Here is a 20,398-nt window from a genome sequence, read left to right on the forward strand (position 1 = left end):
TTACCTTATTATAGTTTTGGTTTGCGCCGTTCTGGTGACTGATGACAGTGAGCGTCTTTTTGTGAGCTCATTTGCCATTAGTACATCTTTTTCAGTGATGTGTCCAAATCGTTTGCCCATTTGTTTGTAATTGAGCTGTTTGGTTTTTATTTAGTATTCGTTATATATTCTGGATGCAAGTTATCAGATAATATTTTTTGAAACCATTTCTCTCAGTCTGTGACTTATCTTTTCATTCTCTTAATAATGGTGATTTTTGAAGAGCAGAAGTTTTTAATTTTGGTGGACACACTCAATTTGTTCTTTTGTAGGTTGTATTTCGGTGCTATATGTAAGAAATCTTTGCCTACCTCAGGGCCACAGAGGTTTTCTCCTATGTTTGCTTCTAGAGGTTTTATACTTTTTAGGTTTTACTTTTAGGTCTATGATTCATTTTGGGTTAATTTTTGTATATGGTATGAAATTATATGTCCGTCTTTATTTGCATATGGATATCCAGTTTTTCCAGCATTGTTGAGAAGGCTTTTCTTCTTCACTGAATTGCTTTTGTGCCTCTGTCAAAAGATAATTGTCCATGTCCATGTAGATTTATTTCTGAACTCTCTTTTGTTTCATTGATCTATTTGTCTACATTCATACCGGCATCACGCTGTCTTGATTATGATAGCTTTTTAAGTCATTACATCAAGTAGCATTAGTCTTCCAACTTTGCATTTCTTTTTCAACGTTGTTTTGGCTATTGCAGGTACTTTGCATTTACATATGAATTTTAAACTCAGTTTGTGAATTTCTACAACTAATGCTGCTGGGGTTTTGATTGGTACTATATTGAATCTCTAGACCTGTTTGGGGAAGAACTGATACCCTCACAATACTGAGTCACCTGACTCGCGGACAAGGTCTGTCTCTCTAGGGAGGACATGTGTATTCTACTGGTGCTGCAGGAATGTTCTATAACATGAAGTAGGTCAGATTGGTTGATAGTTTTTATTCATTTCTTTAATTTCTCTCAGCAGTGTTGGTAGTTCCTAAGTGTGTATAACTTTCACCTTTTTGGTCATATTTATCCCTATGTATTTCATATTTTTGATGCTATTGTAAGTGGCTTAAAAATTTCAATTTCTGATTGTTGATTGCTAGTATATATAGGACTATAATTAAATTTTGTACATTGGTTTTTATCTGCAACCTTGTTAAACTCTCTTATTTTAGTAGCTTCTTTTGTAGATTCCATCAGATTTTCTACATACATATATTTACATAATCTGTAAATAAAGGCAGTTTTACTTCTTCACTTTCAATCTGGATGTTCTTTAATTTTTTCTTGCCTCATTATGCTTGCTGCCACCTCCAGCACAATACGGGATAGAAATTATGAGGCTAGACGTCCTTGTCTTGTTCTTAATCTTAGGGGGAAAGCATTCCTTCTTTTACTACTGAGTGTAGCAGCAGTAGTAGGTTTTTCATATTTGCCTTTTATCAGCGTAAGGAAGCTCCTTTTTGGTCCTAGGTTGCAGAGAATTTATTTATTTTTTATCAGGAATGGGTATTGGATTTTGCCCAATTCTTTTTTTCTGGCATTTTGGGAGATAGTTTTCTGCTATTATGGATTTTTTTTTTTAAATGAGGAACTGACTCACCTGAAATATATCCCAAAGAGGCAGTGTATTCGTTAGGGATCATGTTTGTCTATGATAAATAGATACGTGAAAAAGGGAAACATATACACACTTGGGGTTCATTATCTTTATGTACTGACAAGCCTGAAACGGGGTGCTTTGTGACACCAACTCATCTTTGTAAGGAATTCAGAGTGAAGGTTTCCATGATTCTCTGGGCCCTTCCCTCAGAGTTGCCCGATTTTGGCAAATTCCCTCATTTTATCCGCACATCAGGCACATAAAGGAGAAAGAAAAGAGACAGTACACTCACAAATTAAGTCTGTCTCCCTGTACTGTTTTCCACATGGACACCTCAAGCCAGAATGAGGGCTGGGAAATGTCCTGAATTGCTGGCCAGTTATTCTCCCTGGTGAAAGTGGCATTCGGTTAATAAGGGTGGAGGGAAGAATGCACTTTTGCTGTGTGGTTAGCAGTGTCTGCCAGAGACACTGCTAGTCATCGCTCTTAGCCCTTGTCTTCAGAGTCACAAAGGCCTTATCAGGAGTGGAGGAGAAGGAGTTCCAGATGTGGACGTTTTTCCATTACACTTGGTAGGTGCAAAGTGGCGGGGCCCCAGTGCTGCCTCCCTCTCCCTGCCTGGTCAGCCGCGCATGCCGGCCGCGTATCCGTGAACCGCCAGTGGTGGGAGGCAAGAGCCCCGGGACCCCACGCGGTGCGTTATGCAACTTTGGGGGTGGAATGGAAGGAGAACGGAGTGTGGGGCAGCTGTTGTTGCCACTCTCCCTGCGACTTGCTTACAAAGGCGCCCACTTTCTCCGTTGGGATGTTCTCTCTCTCCTGAGACCCACCTTGATCTCGCTCAGGTTGGAGCGAATGCCTTCCTTCCCGCAGCACCCACAGGGTTTTTTATGACAGCTTTATTGGGATGGAATTTATATACCGTTCAATTCAACCATGTAAAGTGTGCAGTTCAATCATTTTTCTTATATTCACAGAGTTATACAACCAGCACACCATTTTAGAACATTTCATCACCTCAAAAAAACAAAACCAAAACAAACAAACAAACCCCCTATACCCATTAGCTACCACCCCACACTCACTCCTGATCACTCCCAGCCCTGGCTAAGCACTAATACACTTTTTCTCTCTATAGATTTGACTACATGGGCATTTCATATAAATGGAATTCTTAAAAGTGCTTTCCCAGTATTGTGCTCATACCTGTTATTACCTCTGCATTCTGCTATCTGTTTATTCGGTTTAGGGGCCTGTAGGTGACTAACTCTGCACACTGCGTTCCTCATCTGCTGGCTTTGTATCCACAGCAGCAATGTGTCTGCTACGTCAGTAAATATGAAACACGAGAGGGTAGACTGCAATGGAACGTTTGGAAATACGGAAACAAAATTATTCCTCTCTGTACGTCCACATTGCTGAGGCAATTAGATGTTGTAGAGACTTTGCATGTGGTTGGCCTCTAACAAGAGTATGGAATGGGTAAAGATTATTTTGGAGGTCGACTCTCTGCTTTTTCTGTCTTCCTCATTTGAATCTTCTAACTTCTGACTCCCAGCCATGTAGTACATCTGCCCTGGCTTCTGGCTTAGCACAACCTCTCCCATCTTTTTCACCCCTGCCCCCCCACCCTTTAAAACCTGTCACCACTTTTGTTCCTGTGGGAGTCAGGCACCAGGGTTTAACCCTACGTCTGCCTCTCACACCAGCTATAGATATCGGGACAATCATTCCATTTCCCAAGCCGCAGTTTCCTTGTCGGAAAAGTGTGGGAATGATGTTCAGTAAAGGCACCCTTAACTCTAAACACCTGTGTTCCTCAATACCAGCTCAGAATAAATGAGCAAGAACAAGTTTCGTGACTTATGTTTTTTATTCATGAAACCAGAGTAAAAGGAACTTCTGAGGAAAGATGGATTAGGTGGAAGGTTTGTTTTATTGGACAGTTATTTTCGAGGAATACTTGGATCACAGAAACATTTTTCAAATTAATTTAAATGAATTGATTGTGTTATCCTTTAGGATGACAGTAGGTGCTGGGTTTACAGAGATAATTGGTTTACCGAGGAGTCTTTTGTCTGCCCACTCTTGCTTTTCCCCTCTCTGTCCTGCCCTAGGTGTAAACACAAAGGCAAATGCACGTGGCAGGAGAGAAAGCCATGGAGCATAGTTAGTGGCTCTCGGTATTAAAGCGAAATGTTTGCAAATGAAAGGAATGAGGTCCGTGGCACTGGTAATGGGATTTGAATGGATTTAGGAACTAAGGCTGAAACAGGAGCATAATTAGAAAAGATTCCAGGGTCATCATGTCATCCCTCACCTGTTCGTCAGGCAGACAGGCTGTCCACAGCTTTCCCTTCACACACGCAGCAGGTTCTTCTCATCAGTGTCTCTGGCCTTCCAGTTCCTGCAGGAAAAGAGGGGCTGGCTGCCCCTTGCAACTTGATGCACCCACAGCAGTGTCCTTACTGTGGGTCCAGAGATTCAGCTTCCATCTGACCTTGAAAAAAGACTACTGAAACCTCCGAATACGATACTTAATGATTTTCTTAAGGGGAGTTATGAGAAAGGAGTCATATAGGTCATATCACTTTTGCTAGCTTTCCCTGGTTTAAATCACCCTTGAAAAACAAAAGAAAGAAAATATGTAACAAGAAATAAAATGACTGTCTCCACTGATGCCCAAGCCACACTTACGATGCCTCTTTTGCATCTGTCCTTGAAATCTAAACTGCTGAACATTTACTAAGGGGACCTCCGTCCCCTTTCTCTTTTCTAGCTCACTTTGGGATTTTCTACAAGACAAATTCATGGGCTTAACCTGCCTTGGTTTCTCATGTCGTGTTTTCGTCATGGAAGCTCAACGTCCAGAGTAGGTGGCATTTAAAGAAAGAGAGGGGGTGAGGCTGGGGTGGGGATCCAGCACAGGTGGTCTCCTGGAGGGGACAGTCTGTGTTTGTCACCACTTATGCCACAGTTAGTGTTCCTGCAACTTGGTGAGTTGGGGCATCATGGAACACAGAGAGTTTTACAGCTCCCTCTGTTCACCTCTGTTAGCTCCCGTTGCCCCTGCTGATCTTAAAGGAGCTGGGTGGAAGCTGTCAGTGGATGCAGAGATCAGGAGCTGGTGGCTAAGGACTCAGGGCAGAGGTGGCCCTTACAGGACAGAGTCTAATGCGGTGTGTAGATTCTGCACCATGGACGTAGAATTTGGTGTTATTTCCGTTTAGAATCCCTACCAACGGTAATGCTCATCATTTAGATCATTATTCGACTGTAGGCTTCAATGCTTAGAAGTAATTCCATTGGTGTTAAGCTTTAATTAAGAAAATTATTAGGAAAACTGATTCCCCCTTCCAATTCCTAATTAACTTACAGACAGATTTGTTTTCTGCTATTCCCATTTTGCTTCAGACTTTGGCCACTGTTAGTGTTAGTTTGTTAGTTCCAGGTTCTCATAAAAATAATCTGGAATTTCAAATTACTGCATAGGATTTTTTTCCCTTCTATTATAATTAAACTTCTTGATGTTCATGTCATAAAACACAAATGTTGTATCATCAGGAATCAAATTAAATGTGAGAGCATCCATATGATTATTCAGCCATCTGAAAGCATTCTGAATCAGAGCTTTGATTTTTACATTTTACATGTAGAAATTTGCTTACTATCCCCTTTCTTTGGAATTAACGAAAGAGGAACAAGAAACAATTGGTTGGAATCCTAGTACATGCAATTCTGAGTCTTTACCCCCTGGGGTGCGTGTTTAACATATGCATTTCTTTACCCATCTTGATATTGGAGGAAAGGTACTAGACCTGCTTGCTCAATCTCACCTTTCTTCCTACTCTGATTCAGGTGGGTACTGTGGGATACTTAGTGTCCCACCAGGGTTAAGAGCCCACGCAACTACAACTCAACCCAAAGTTTAATAAGCAGTCTGTATGGTAACTATGCATATCAAAGAAGTGGTTTGTGGGGAGAGAAAGATGAATGGTAAAAGAATGTAAGAGGAAGAAAAGGAATGAAAAAAAAACCCGAAAGGATAGAGAAGACAGGGAGAGCGACAAACTGAGACCTGCCCATAGAACACCCCAAGTTCTCCTCTCGTGGCCACCCCTCCCAGGTAGAGAGGAAGCGCCAGGTTGCTGTTACCCAACCCTGTGTCTTAGATTTCATATTTTCTAGTGAAATTGATTCTTTTGTCCAATGAAATCTTATACAGATGCCCAAAGTATAAAGACAAGTGAAGTAGTAGTTTTCTTTAATTCAGTTCATTTAAACTAGAAATAAAATAGTTTACCCATTTCTCCTACTCTGCACCCCCTGCCTCTCATAATCATCAATCTCTTCTCTGTACCTATGAACTTGGGTTTGTGTTTTTTTTTAAGATTACACATATAAGAGAGATCATATGGCATTTATCTTTTAATGCCTGACTGATTTCACTTAGCATAATGACCCCGAGTCCCATCTGTGTTGTGACAAATGAGAGGGTTTCATTACTTTTTATGGCTGAATAATATTTCCTTGTGTGTATTTACCAGTTTCCTTATTCATTCACCCATGGATACTTAGATTGCTTCCGTGTCTTGGCTGTTGTTAAGTAATGCGGCAATGGGCATGGTGGTACGTGTATCTTTTCAAATGTGTTCTCATTTTCTTCAGGTAAATACCCAGGAGTGGAGTGGCTGGATCATAGGGTAGTTCTATTTTTAATTTTTAGGAACTTCCATGCTGTCTTCCATACTGGTTGTCCCGATTGGCATTCCCACCAACAGTGCAGAAGGGGTCCCTGCTCCCACATCTTTGCCAATGCTTGTTGTGTCTGTCTCTTTGATAGTAGCCGTCCTAACCGCTGTGAGGTGATACCTAGGTCCCTGTGGTTTTGGTTTGCACTTTCCTGATTGTTAATGATGTCAAGTGTCTTTTCAAGTACCTGTTGGCCATCTGGATGTCTTCTAAGTTAGTGTTTTATTAATATAAATGTACAAGTTAACATTCATAACATTTCCTTAGCATAAAATTAATTGGCAAGAACAACAAGGCTCTTAAATAAATACAAGAACTTGAAATTCGAGAAAATGGGTAACACTTCTTTTTATCAACCACTATACCCAATTTTTGTTCTCTTTTAAATGCAGTGTATTAGAAAACTCTAGTTTCATGTTAAAAGCAAATAGTATTTGACTGTTAAAACTTCTCAAGACATACACAGAGAATTTTAAATAGTTTTAGATTTTCAAAGGAGGAGAAATTGGTAGATTTGGGTCTGAAAGCCGATCGCTGTGTGTTGCAAACAGCGTGTCATCAGTATGGACAGGTGAGCACTCTGCATTTGCATACTTCCTGTCGGCGCTAGCACTCTCTATAAGCCGGTGCCCTGTGCGCATGCTACCTACCACCCAGCACAGTACCAGAGCATGCCCTAGCCCGGAGCCTTCCTGCCATTTAAATGATCCTTACCTATCTACATTTTAAAGAACACTGCAGAGCTGTGTCCTTACAAAGGAACAGCACATCTATAAGCAAACACATGCATAAATGTGCGATTGCCTGCATCAGATATTGGGAGGTTCTTACGCATCTCCTTCAAACTCCAGTGTCAGAATTTCTGCTCTGTACCAACATCCCGAGCTCAGCTGGCCTGGCACCCCTCACCAAATTGCCTGGGTGCTAAAAAATTATTCTGGGGATGTAAGTGAGCCTGTGTTTTCCTGAAATTTATGGTCCCTTTATTCTGCTGTGGTGCCCTCTACCTGATGGATTTTTGTAATAAATTTATATTTTTCATTAGCATATTCCCAGCCAATTCTCAGAATAAAGCCCTAACACCTTAGTTTGGTTTTCAAGGTCCCTCTCTCACTTCTTAAAGCTATTGTTCCAAACAGTGTGCCCAAACAGATCTCATTTTTATTTGTTTTTCTTTCTGCATTTTGCTTTTGCTTTCTCTTTACCTAAAATGACTTTCCCTTAAGTCTAAATCTTTTTGATAAAACACTTAGAAGTGATTGTCATTTTCATTTTTGGTGCACACAATATAAGTAATGTATATACACACATATGCCCAATATATAAAGCTCATAAAAATATTTAGTAATGTGGAAAGATTTTCCCATTATATTAAGTGGGAAGGCAAATGGAAAAAATTATGATTCTGTTTTTATTTTCCTTGAGGAAAAAATATATAGGAAAACATTGCTGAAAGTTTCTACCTATACAAAAATGTTACTCGGTGGTGGAACTGGAGATGAGGTTTATTTTGCTTATGGTATGTTTCGACAGTAGACCTGTTTTATTTTTGTTTTTGTAATAAGACATGAATTTAAAAACTTATCTCTAAACCACATGGTACCTTATCTCAACCTCACATAACATTTTAGGATATCTTAACCTAAAACCCTTCCAAATTGTTCTCAAAATTACTCATACATTCAGGTATTTTCAAAAACATTTCATCAGTCTTAGGGGCACTAAGGTTGAAAGTAAAGCTCATTAACATTCAGCACAGAATAGTATTTTGATGTCCTTTCCTGCCAGTCCACTGAGCTTTGCTTTGGAAATGATCAGACTGCCCATCTGCTCGTAATTCAACGACACCCCTAACCTCCATGGATTGGATCACACCTAGGATGGTCACCAATGAAAGACGAATTGAGATTTACTATTTCCTAAGACCTGAGTGACATTTTTCAAATGTTCTCCTCCAATAGGAAAAGGGCATGTAGTTCTGCTGTGTCATCATTGTGAACAGCATGTGCCCAAAGAAATCTGGCTGTTGGTCCTGGTGAAGGTGATAGGGGATCCCTCCCGGTCTGCTTGGTCGCCCTGGAGTCCTAATACCTTGCTTTGTGATTGGTTTCTGCATTCACAGCCCATATGCTTCTTCCAAAACAAAGAAGATGTATTTGGTAGTCACTGATAATTTTTTAAGTGGATTAGGCAGTTTTCCTTGAAACTTCTTCACTAACTGAGCATGAAGTAGAATTAAACAGTAGAAATGAAGGAATTTATTCGGAGATATCAAAATAGGAAGGAGAATTGTTTGGTTACACCGCAGACTGTAGGAGGGCTGAGGAACGGATTGAAGAAAATTATCAAGCATGCGTGTTGTTTTTAAGAGATACTTGAGACCGGGATGTGAAACAGCTGTGTTGTTGGCGGGGGTGGGGGGGTTAGTTTCTTGTGCCAACTTTCCTTATTTGATTGATTTTTCTCTCTGACAGCCCACTGTGCTGATAAATGTGTCCATGGTCGCTGCATTGCTCCAAACACCTGTCAGTGTGAGCCTGGCTGGGGGGGCACCAACTGCTCCAGTGGTGAGTTTCCACCTGCTGTTGTCTGTCTCGGGATGTTTGTGCTGGAAGGGCCCCTTGTCTGCAGATTACCCTGAGCCACGGGTTTCCCTCTTCATCCCTCTGCAGAAAGTGGTGTGGATTCCCGACCCAACTCAGTGATGCAGTTTCCTTTCAGTCTGTGCGTGCATGGTGTACAGCACTGAGTACAGAGAAGGGTACTTGGGACGAAGGACATTTCACTAATCTGATGTGGGTACTTTTGTAAACACGAATGTGTTTTCCAGAGTCGGGCAGCTGTGGTAACACAGTTATTGTCTTCCAGCTTCTGTTTCTACTTGTTGACTTATCTGAGATATTTTCATGGTGATTAAAATTTACCACTTATTGGTTTTAACTCAGAAGTAAAATTGATATCTTCATTGCCGAAGCTATTTTTCTGTACAGTCTGAGATGCAGATGATGAGCACTTGCTGAGATAACTTTGGGGAGAAATATTGGTAATGAAAATTCATGAACAGTTTGATATTTAATTAAACATAATATTGTATATAGCCTGTCTCTGTTATGTGAGAATTACAATTCTACAGTATGATATTTTGCACTGTAAGCAGGTCGCACTTGAAGTCTCATCTTCTTTATTATGAGTGTTAAATGATGGGATGTCATGGAACACAGCTGCTTTTCTAAATTTCACAGTTAAAACGTTAGTTTTCCGGCTAACTTGTTGCTGTCTGTAGGACTGTGAACACTTCCTGCTCCTTCATACTTCGTTTCCCCTTGAAAATATGAGAAGGAATCAAAGTGCAACTAAATGGTAATGCACAAATCATTATGTTTAGAGAAAGGAAATAGTAGTTTTAAGAACTGGCAGGCCCTCACGACAGCACGAATTGGTCCTCATTGCTACAAAACAGGGTTCTGAGACTAGCCTGAAAGGACTCCGTGCTGTCCAGGTAAGCCGGTGTGGAGAATTTTCGTGTGCGCGCACTTGGAATCGGGATCTGGTGATCCTGTTAGAGCTGCTTGCTTCAGTTGTGTGGTGGCTTGGCTGTCCCTCGCGCTGTCTGCGCACAGAACATTCTGTGTGAAAGAGCCCTTTATTGCATCTTAGACAGGCGGGGGGGGGGGGGGGGGAGTGTGTGTTTCTGCCCCCGACAGGCTTCCAATTCCAATGGCTAACTGTCTCGCAGGGTTTTGTTTTGCTTCTGCTGGAGATCGGTGGGGGGGAGGGGGCATTTTGTTCACATGCCATGGAGGCAAAGTGTCTGGGATGTGGGCTTTGGCTCGTGTCCATTTTTCTGGCCGACTGACCTCAAATGTGATGTGGCTTTCATGAACTTTTCCAGCTTAAAAATCACTTGTGCCTACACATTTTGAGGAAAAATAACATTATTATATAAACTGGTAGGAGAGAGAAGAGTGGATGGATTTGTCACTGGAAAAGTGAGGTTTGTCGCTGATCCCAAGGCGAGCGTGTGTGGGGTGGCCCGTGCGCCGACGCCCGAGGACTGCACCCGCGTGGAGCTCAGACGTCAGACTGACCCGTGTTTGTGTAAACAAAGCAGAAGCCCACAGGGGTCTCAGACTCTCAAGAACCGGTTCAGGCCATCTCTAAAATACACGGGTGCTTTATTTTCAGGTTAGGCCTTCTCAAAAATAAACTGCTTTACTTTTTTGGAGTTGACTCATTTTTGAAGGAAGCCTCTAGAAGTCTGAGAACATGTGTTCTTTCAATCCTGGAAGTTGATATTGACACAACTTTTAGTTTATTCTCTACAACTCATGGTTTGGCTTATTAATAATGAACAAAAGCATAAATAAACATGGACGGATATCTGACATCTTCAAAGATGTTCAGAGAAAAGCTTCTCTGGCACCTTTTCAAAGCGCATAAGAAAATGCTCTTCTGAGCCGCAGAACTCGGTCTCAATTGCCTGGGTTTTATCTGTGGCGGTTACTCTACTATCACACATGTGGGGTGGTAGAATTTATTTACTCTTGGCCAGATAATTCTTGAAATGAAATGCATGTTCTAGTAATCTACTGAGTAGCAGAGCTACAACGGCCTCATTTTCAAAGATCTTATTTTTCTGGTTAGTCTTATAAATATATTTGATAATACATATTAGATCCATAAAATGATTGCATTGATAATGAGAGTGGTTCCTTATATCAGTCAGTGTCCAATCAGGAGACAGAAACCACAAAAATTTTTTTGAGTGAAGTGTTTATTTTGGAACAACTTTAAATTTACAGAAAAGTTGCAGACATGGTAGAGAGTTCCCATATACTTGCATCCACTTCTTCCCCTTGTTAACATCTTACCATTGGCTTGTCAAACTGAGAAACTGACCTTAGTGCATTACTGAACTCACTAGAAATTTGCCCTCTGGAATTTGCTAGAAATCTACCTTATAGGACAATTGGGAAAGCTCTTAATGGAGAGGTGTCTTACCAGAAGCTCTCAGCTACAAAATAGTCCCAGGCGGATGCTCAGGGAAGTTGCTGGCTGATGGGGACTGTTAGCCACAGTGTTTGGCAGGAGCTGGATGCTAGAGAAGCTGCTGCAGGAAGCTAGAGCCTCTTTTGCAGAAACCCAGCACTGTGAAAGCTGTAGGTGCCACAGAGTCTGGTGCTGGAGAAGCCACTCCATCCACGGTGCTCACAGGGTAGGATCGGGTGCTGGCGAAGCCACGTGAACCTCAGGAGTCAGTTGGGCTAGCACAGTAGGTCCACCACAGAAAACTCTCCTCCTGGAATGTCTCTCCAGTGCCCTCTAAAGAAAATGCTTAACATTTGGCCAGCTGGAAAAGGAAAAGTATTTAAAGGGCCCATATCCATTTTTGCAGAGCAGCCAATGAAGAATGAATTTAGCACTGAGCAGCAATAAAGTAATAACTGTTGCAATCCATGCCTCTGGTTACACAGCTCCTCTATGCACATTTCTACACACACTTGAATTCTTATCGATCAACAAAACAACTCTACATTTCCATCTAATAAGATGCAGCTACCTGTGTTCTAAGTAAAGACCTTCTCACACTATTCCTCAAATGACGAGATCAAGTCCCAACAGTTGTGTATCCGCTGCTGGTTAAATTAAAATTTTCTCAAATTCAGTCGTAGCTCCACTGAATATTGTTATCTAGATACTAAAGTTAATGCCCAACAACTTGTTTATAAAATGAAATAAAAACGGAAAGAGGAAAAAAGAAAGTAGCACCGATAAATGAACACACCCATATATCAAGCCGGTAGCAAGTGTGAAAGCCCTACTGTAGGCCCCTTTTGTGTCATTAGCCACGAGGCTGCGCTAGTCGCGTGGCTTCCTTCCTCCACGCAGCAGGGCGTTTGTGCCCCTTCACAGCCCACACCCCACCTGCTCGGGGCTCTTTACGCCACTGAGTGACTAAAGCTTCATTCCCGAAGGACCTGAGTTCTCCGTCGTCCTACCTTTTTAAAAAATTGTTGATGTTTTCTATTACCCTTTACTAGTGGGCATGGAGGTACGAAGAGGTGCCCCCAGAGTCCCTTGGTTTTCAGGCATTGTTTTCCTTCCTCCCGCTGGGTAGTGGCACCCCAGCTTCCTCTGGGTCGTCAGGATTGATCATTTCATCTAGAAGAGTGAGGGCTTTTATTTACATGGACAGTTAAAATGACCAGTTGGCAATACATTGGTAACTGCCACATGGAACCATCTCTCTGTATTTTTTTCTTCCTAATATACTTGGGAGATGAAGGAACGAACAGATACCTTCACATGTACAGGTTGAGAAAGGCGTCCCTTGGAGATTTAATCTGTTCACCTTGTCAGCAGAGGGAAGGTTCCCACCTGTGATACACAGTCAGTGTTCCTGGGTCTCAGTGTGTTCTCTGTGTGAACAACCAGTGCGTCGGAGAACTGTACCAAGTTTGTTCCCCTGGAGTGAAGTCAAGATTTATTTGACTAGACTTGGACATATTGCTTCTTTTTAGATTTGATTAAATGATTATTTTAAAAAGGCACACACATATTTTACTTTTATTGGGACCCTAAGGTATGGCCCAGCCTATATGACATCAATCTGTCTTACCTCCATCTCTCTCTTTGCTCCTCTCTTTCCTGCTCTCTGATTATCCCCCTCCCCCATCCGTCTCTCTGTCCCATCATCAATCCTCTACCCCCTTCCTCCCTCACTGACAACAAACCACTCCTGAAGGCCAGGGCTGTGTGCTATTAATCTCTTTAGCCTCCACTGTGCCTGGTACCTGGTCGAGCATAGTACAGGTTTGTTCCATTGAATTAGATTAAATGAACCATATGATTCTGTGTGATTCTGAGAAGGTCATTTGTGTATTCATGACGCAAACGTCCACTGAAAGATCACCGTGTGCAAGGCACTGTACTGGGTGCTGGGGCAGGAAACAAACATGGAACAGAGCTCATGCTTCGAGAAGAGCAGGCAGCAGGTGAGTGTCTCGTCGTGAGACAGAGCAGCCGCAGCCACAGCCGTGGCTTGAGGAAGCATAAAATGGAGTTAGGTAAGGTAGTGCGAGGGTTCCTGGGTGGGCTAGGGCAAGAAGGACCTGATGTATGGCTGTGGGGCGAGGGGGGATGAAACGAAGACGATGGAGTATACACTGCCCTTCCTGAAACGTAGCTGACACTCCAACAAGGAGCAGCAAAGAGGGAATTAGGAAAAAGGCAAATGCAGGCTCAAGGGAAGTTTTGTGTTTGTTTGCTTTTGTTTGCTTTTGTTTATGTTTCGAGGTGAGAAAGACTTAGAGGCTGAGAGAAGGTGAAAGAAAAAGAGAGGCTGGAGATTCAGGTGAGAGAGAAGCTCATTTCATTGTGGGAACAAGGCTTCTGAGAAGACAGTTGGGGGACGGCTGGGATCCCAGGAACTGATTAGCAGGAAGAAGTGCTTCCCACTCCCAACAGAACGAGGAGGAAAGAGTGGCGGGCAGGGGTGTCCACAGGTGTGTAGTGTCAGGGGTGCTCGTGGGCGAGCGGGCTCACATTTGATGACCTTTCTTCTCTCGGTGAACTCGGAGGAGAGGTAATCTGCTGATACTAAGGGGAGCAGAAGTGGGGTCACGCTGACGATGATGACGACGGATAGTTCTCCTTCCCTGAGCACTGGGTATGTGCTAAGCATCATTATAAGGGCTTTTCAAGAATGGCATTCAATGCTCACAACAGTGAAACAGTTACAATTCTTATTTCTATTTAATAGATGAGTGAACAATGGTGCAGAAAAATTAAACAACTTACCTAAGTTTATACATCTAGTAAAGGGCAGAAACAGGCTCACACCTCAGTCAAAGCCAGAACTTTAACCACTACGGTCTGTGCCTCCTGAAGTCGGGTCAGAGGCTTAGTGACAGTGACGAGGGGCCCCGAGAGGAAGGACAGTGGGAGGCAGGGCATGGAAACACCAGGCAAATCCCGAAACAAGTTTCTTGAGAGACATTGAGGGCACACGAACATTACAGGTGAGGAATTTCAAATGACACCAGTTTGGTTGGCCTCATTTGTAATTTTTAATTTCCTAAAAATGTTGGGCCAGATTATATTTATGATCCCTTTCAAGTCTATGATTCTATGAGTGATTTACTCCAATAAGCACATGTATGCAATCCCTGAGACCTTTCTTTGTGTTTAAAGGAAACCCTTTAAAGCTTTTCTATGAGTAGCAATAACACATTTATTCTCTCAAACTGTATAATCCTATTTAGGATTTTCTAAACATCTGTGGAGAAGTTTATTTCTCCTCTGGCCACAGGGCACATCCGAAACTCATGGGAAAGTCCTAAATCAACAGCAGGCAGCAAAATGTTCTGCGACGCTTGGTCCCCAGGCTTTTGACATCAGGACCAAATAGAGGCAACAGGGGAAATTCACTGTGGTTTAGAAGATCTGAACCGGAGCTGTTGGTCACCAGTAGCATTTCTGGTTAAATGTACTTGGAAGTAGTGACGATGCGCCTAGGAGGCAACCCTAGCTCACACATTTTCAGTCCTGGGTTAGAACACCGATAAGCTTATCCACAAAGCGAGCCCGCTGTGAAGCACTGAGTAAGTAATGAGACTTTGCCTGCAGGATATTCCAATTGGGGAATTCATCTCAAGGATATTGCAAGCCAGAAACTGTAAGGCACAAAAAGCTGACTTATTCCCCAGCAAGATTTGTTGTAAAGGTCTGTGGACTGGACACAATAGTCCGATCGATGTTGTCTGGGGAGAGAAGGCACTGAGCCCAGCCCGGAGGCAAGTCATTAACAGGCCCGTCTCCCTGTCAGGAGTACTTTAGAAGTCAGGTTGATGGAGCAGCGAGCATACGAGTAGATCATTTGGGTTCACTGGCATGGGGGCAGGGCACTGACGATGGGTGGGAAGGACTGAGTTCAGAATGGTTGAGCAGGACTGCCCCAAAGCAATTTCACTGATGGACTGCCCAAATATGTTGATAGAGGTTACAAACAGAAACTGCTGATTTTGACTTTCTGAAGGAGTCTGACATCTGGGCTGTTCTTGGTTACTCTCTGGAGGGGCAGCGAGCCTCCTCCCTGCTTCTTCCAACCCCCGTGTTGGAACTGAAGTGCCGCACTCTCCTCTTGCGTCACAGAGGAACAGAGTACCTACTTCATTTGCTTGTGAGGATTAGATGCCGCAATACCCGTTCGTTGCTCAGCACTGGCAGCATTCTAACGGCTGAGTAAGCGGTACTTGCACGGTCCTGTGTGACAAACAGGCTTGCACCAGGCTTCTCCACATCAGTCTAGTCCTTAGCCTGGACAGTGGGTGGGGCGGCCCTATGTGCCCCTCCAGCTTCGTCCTGCAGGCGACACCCTTTGTCAGCGCGAGGCTCTCTCTGCCCAGAGTAACTTGTCAGGACTCCCCAGACAGCCCTGGTGCAGACCCTTCTGTGAGCTTTCCAGCCTCTGAGCATGGTGTCCTCCCTACCAGACGAGTTAGTGTCCGGTCCCCGTCGCTCCGGGCGTGCTGAGAACGCCACGGTTTACGTGACTCGTGCAGCCAGCTCACTTGCCCTGGGTGTGGAGACCAGGCCGGGCTGCCGTGTTGTTTAGCTCCACTGCACATCATGTATTGATTTTGTTTGCTTTGTGTAATATCTTCCACATTTATTTCTCAGAAAATCTATTCAACCTCAAAATGCCATGAAATCTAACCTTTTCTCACTGTCTCTATTGCTGCCAAACCCAAGCTGCCATCTTTTCTTTTAGAGGAAAAATTAGTTTTTCTTAAGATTTGTGTCCTTCCTTTTTGTTCTCACAGAGAGCAATTTAAAATATCTACTATATTTTGATTAATTTGGAAGTTCTAGATATTCTAATTTTTTAGTAACAAAATATATTTATTCATTTGAAATATTTTTTCAATTACAGTTGATGTACAAAAGTACATAGGTTCAGGTGTACAACTTAGTGATTAGATATTTGCCTGACTTACAAGTGACCACCCCGATAAATTTAGTACCCATCTGATACCATACGTAGGTTTTACAATATTATTGACTGTATTCCGTGTGCTGTAGTTTAATCCTCACAACTGCCCTGTCACTACCAGTCTGTACTCCTTAGTCCCTTCGGGTTTTCCACCCATCTCCTCCAGCTCCCCTCCCAGCTGGCAACTGTCAAAATGTTCTCTGTATCTGTGAGTCTATTTCTGATCTGCTTGTTCATTTATTTTGGTTTTTAGTTTTCACGTAGAAGTGAAATCACGTGACATTTGTCTTTCTCTGACTTATTTCTCTGATCACAATATCGTCCAGGTCTATTCATGTTATTGCAGATGGCAAGATCGATTGATTGATTGATTTCTCTCTTTTTCTCTCTTTCTCTTTCTTTCTTAGGCTAAGCCGTATTCCACTGTATACATGCACCAGTTCTTTATTCGCTCATGTATGGATGATGGACCCTTAGGTTGCTTCTGTATCTTGGCTATTGTAAATAATACTGCAATGAACATATGGATGTATATGTCTTGTTGATTTAGTGTTTCGTGTTTCTTCAGATAAATACCCAGAAGTGGAACTGCTCTTCTAATTGGTGGTGACAATAATCTCCTTGTTGCTGTATGTACTTGGGCCCCACCAGAGTCAGTTTTCTCTCATGAGACCAGGCAACCTGTAAAATTGTACTTCAGAGGACGTTGCTCCCCTTCTCAAAACTCCCCAGTATTTCCCATTATAGTTAGGAGTAAACTGTAGTATAGCCTTGACCTCGATCCACTAAGCCCCATTGGATCTGTCCCACACTATTTCCCTGAACCCTTGTCACCCCACTGCTTCTCTGGGTATCACACTGCTCGGCCTCTGCCTTCCTTTCTTGGAGCACACTAGTTGCGTCTCTGCCTCTGCACGTGGGGGCTGCTCTGCATGGAAAACTCTTCTCCCTGGATCTTCACATGACTGACTTCTTTAGGTCAATTAGGTCTCATCTCAAGTGCCACCGCCGTGAGAGGCTTTCCCTGACCTCCACATACAAAGAGTGTTCCCCCATTACTCTCCGTCACATCTCCTTTTTAGCTTTTTTTAATGGCACTATTTGAAATTATTTTTTTGTCTGTCTCCCCCTCCAGAATGCAAGCCCAATGAAAACATGGGTTTTGTTTGTTTTATTCACTGCTTCTTACCTCATTTATCCACCTAAGGTCCAGCACAGTGCTGGGTACACAGTGGTGCTCAATACATATTTGTGGAAGGAAGGAATACAGACATAATCATTCCAGGAGCAGGAATGATATAAAGGTGACATATGGGAAGTGACTAAGACTTTGTTTGCCTACTCTCAGTGTAACGGAGGAACTGGAAGTGCATGCACACCTGTACAAGCAAAGTATTCGGAGAAGTGGAGAAGTGATCAGAGGTCTTCTAGAGAAAGTCTTCCCTCCAGTGGCGTTAGGGGAGCTCAGGCCCGTTTGGCTTCAAGGTTCACCGTGCCTTTGTATCTTGAGGGCTTACTCATGACTGGTGACTTAGCAGAAAATCCCTTCCTAGCCCATCCTCTGGCTGCTGCCCTGACACTGTAGATGACAGGAGAGATGCACCAGGTGTGTTTCCATGAATGGCGAGGAAGAGGTGGATGTGGGAGCTCCGCACCCTCAGCAGGAGAAGGTTGTACTATAAGCATCAAGGTTCTAACCCCAGTGGGGGAGTGACTCCTGAAAGGGTGGCCTCGTGACCATGAACGGTGTTTAAAGTCAGCCCTTATTTGAAGGAGAGTGTTTAACAATGGGCTATCTCAACTTTCACATATTACTTCTCAAGGCAGACATTTGGTACGACAGTATGGAACTTAGCTATGAACTTCTACCAACATGGTGTATGGACAGTAAGAAATACAGCCAAGAAATTCAAACTATAGATTATTCCAAATCATATTATCAGCCGTTTTCTGAGGGAGGCAATAATGTGCTTCCTGGCCATCTGCTTAGAGGGAAATAATGATACCGTATGTATTAGGGTGTCCTGTAGCCTCACGTGTTACTGTACCTGTAAAATGGGATAGGCTGATGCCCGATTTTAGCAGAGATGCACACCTCTCCTCTTATGGGGTTCTGTTGTTAATTGGCTGGAATTAAGTGTTCTGGTTTATTATGTAAGCCGGTTCATTTGAAATATGCTGGAGGAGAGCTCCGTGGGTACCCTGGACCACCAGAATGGTGAACAAGTGGGTCCTAGAGTACATTAAGCCAGAATCTTTGCTGGATGGAGGCCACAGTGACAAAACTGAAGCGGTCCTACCTCAGGCACATCAGGAAAAGGCAGGGTTCTTTGGAAAAGGCAGTGATGCTGGGAAAATGGATGGCAGCAGGGGAAAAGGAAGACCAACTGTGAGGTGGGTTGACTCCGTGAAACAGCCGCAGGCAAGAGTCTGCAGGAGCTGAGAGGGGCTGCTGAGGACAGGATGTTGCTGACGTCACTCCTTCCTGGGTCTCCGGGATTCAGAGCTGACTCAATGCACGTAACGTACGCTCCTTTCATGACTACATCTGGTTTTTTATTGTTTGTGATTGTGTCAAATAATTTTTTTAATACTTGACATGAACATACTTCCGTGAGAATAATAAGAAAAAAAAAACCCTAACCACAATTTTTCCTTTTTTGGTCACTATATCTTTTAATTCATTGAAAACCTTGTTGATGTTTTCAACTTTGAACACTTGTATCTGTGTGCTGCGGCAAATTAATCATGGTTGACATGTATAAAACTAGTAAGGGTTAGAAAGCAATAAAGCAATGAAAACTATTCCAATAGAGAAACCAGTAGAGGTTACAAGATCCTTGCCCTTGGACCGTAAGTGAGTGGTATCAACTTAAAATTTTGTGAAAACCTAATGTTTTTACTACTCACTACTGTTCTATAGAAGTAGCAAAGTAACTTCCAAAGAAAGTTTAAATTTTAATGAAATTTTTTTGCATTTGATAGAACATATTGAAGATAAAAAATTCTTTAAGACAGAACATACCACAAGGAAAGCAAAATGAGAAGCAAGAGAGTGGGAAAAAATTTTTGCAATGTATAAAACAAATGATTAGTATACAAAGGATGTAAATAACTTCCACAAATCAAAAATAAAAAACCTCCAGCTTTAGAACAGGCTAAGGATACAATAAAGTAATTCAGAGACAAGAAAACCTAACTGACTAATAAGCATATGAGAATATGATTATCTTTGTAAAAACCAGTGAAATGCATAAAAAGGGAACAAGATGTCATTTCTGCCATCAGGCTGACAAAAGATAAGAAGTGTGACAATATCAAGTGTTGACAAGCATGTGAAAGGAAGCTTCCATATACCTCTTTCATGAGGGTAAATTGGCAGAGCAATTTTAGAGAGCAATTTGGCTATCTCTAGAATAAAGTTTTAATTTGTAAACACCATGCGATTCATTAATTTCTACTTCTTTATAATTTATCTATTTACCTTAGAGAAACCCTTGCATACATATATACTAGATGATATATTCTTTCCATCTCTTAATGGTGAAAATTTAGAAAAAACAAAGTGGTCACGAATATGGGAAAAGATCAGTTTATTGGAGGCTGTTAATCTGGTGGAATGTGCATAGCCATTAATTCCTATAAACTACTGTGTAAGTGTTACACTATATTACCAGATGTATCAATATTAGGAGATCTCAATATCATAATATTGGGTAAAAAAGCAAGTGACATATGCACAGTGCCATATACATTTTACATAAACTAACAAATATATACAATAACATAGTATGTTTCTAGACACACACACAGCCTAGAAGGGTCATGTTAAAACTGTGACAGGGGCTCCCTCTGGGGAAGGAGGAGGGAGGAACTGGGAACTAGCTGATGGAGACCGAGGAGACTTTAACTTCACCTGTCATGTTATTTCTTGCATCAAATGATGAAGCAGATGTGATGGGATGTTCAATTACAACAGGTTAATTCTAGATTGTGGGTTCATGGGCCTTTG

At 42.4% G+C, this 20,398-nt stretch overlaps 1 protein-coding gene across 1 annotated transcript in view; it reads left to right on the forward strand.

Annotated features, from left to right (window-relative positions):
• The window catches only part of MEGF10 (multiple EGF like domains 10), a 165,167-nt gene that overhangs the window by 74,226 nt on the left and 70,543 nt on the right, over window positions 1-20,398 (forward strand). Inside the window, exon 5 of the mRNA XM_024571598.3 lies at window positions 8,867-8,959. Within this exon, the coding sequence (XP_024427366.2) occupies window positions 8,867-8,959 (93 nt within the window). The remainder of the gene's footprint in view (window positions 1-8,866; window positions 8,960-20,398) is intronic.

The sequence above is a fragment of the Desmodus rotundus genome, chromosome 1, assembly GCF_022682495.2.
Source record: "Desmodus rotundus isolate HL8 chromosome 1, HLdesRot8A.1, whole genome shotgun sequence".
Taxonomy (NCBI): domain Eukaryota; kingdom Metazoa; phylum Chordata; class Mammalia; order Chiroptera; family Phyllostomidae; genus Desmodus; species Desmodus rotundus.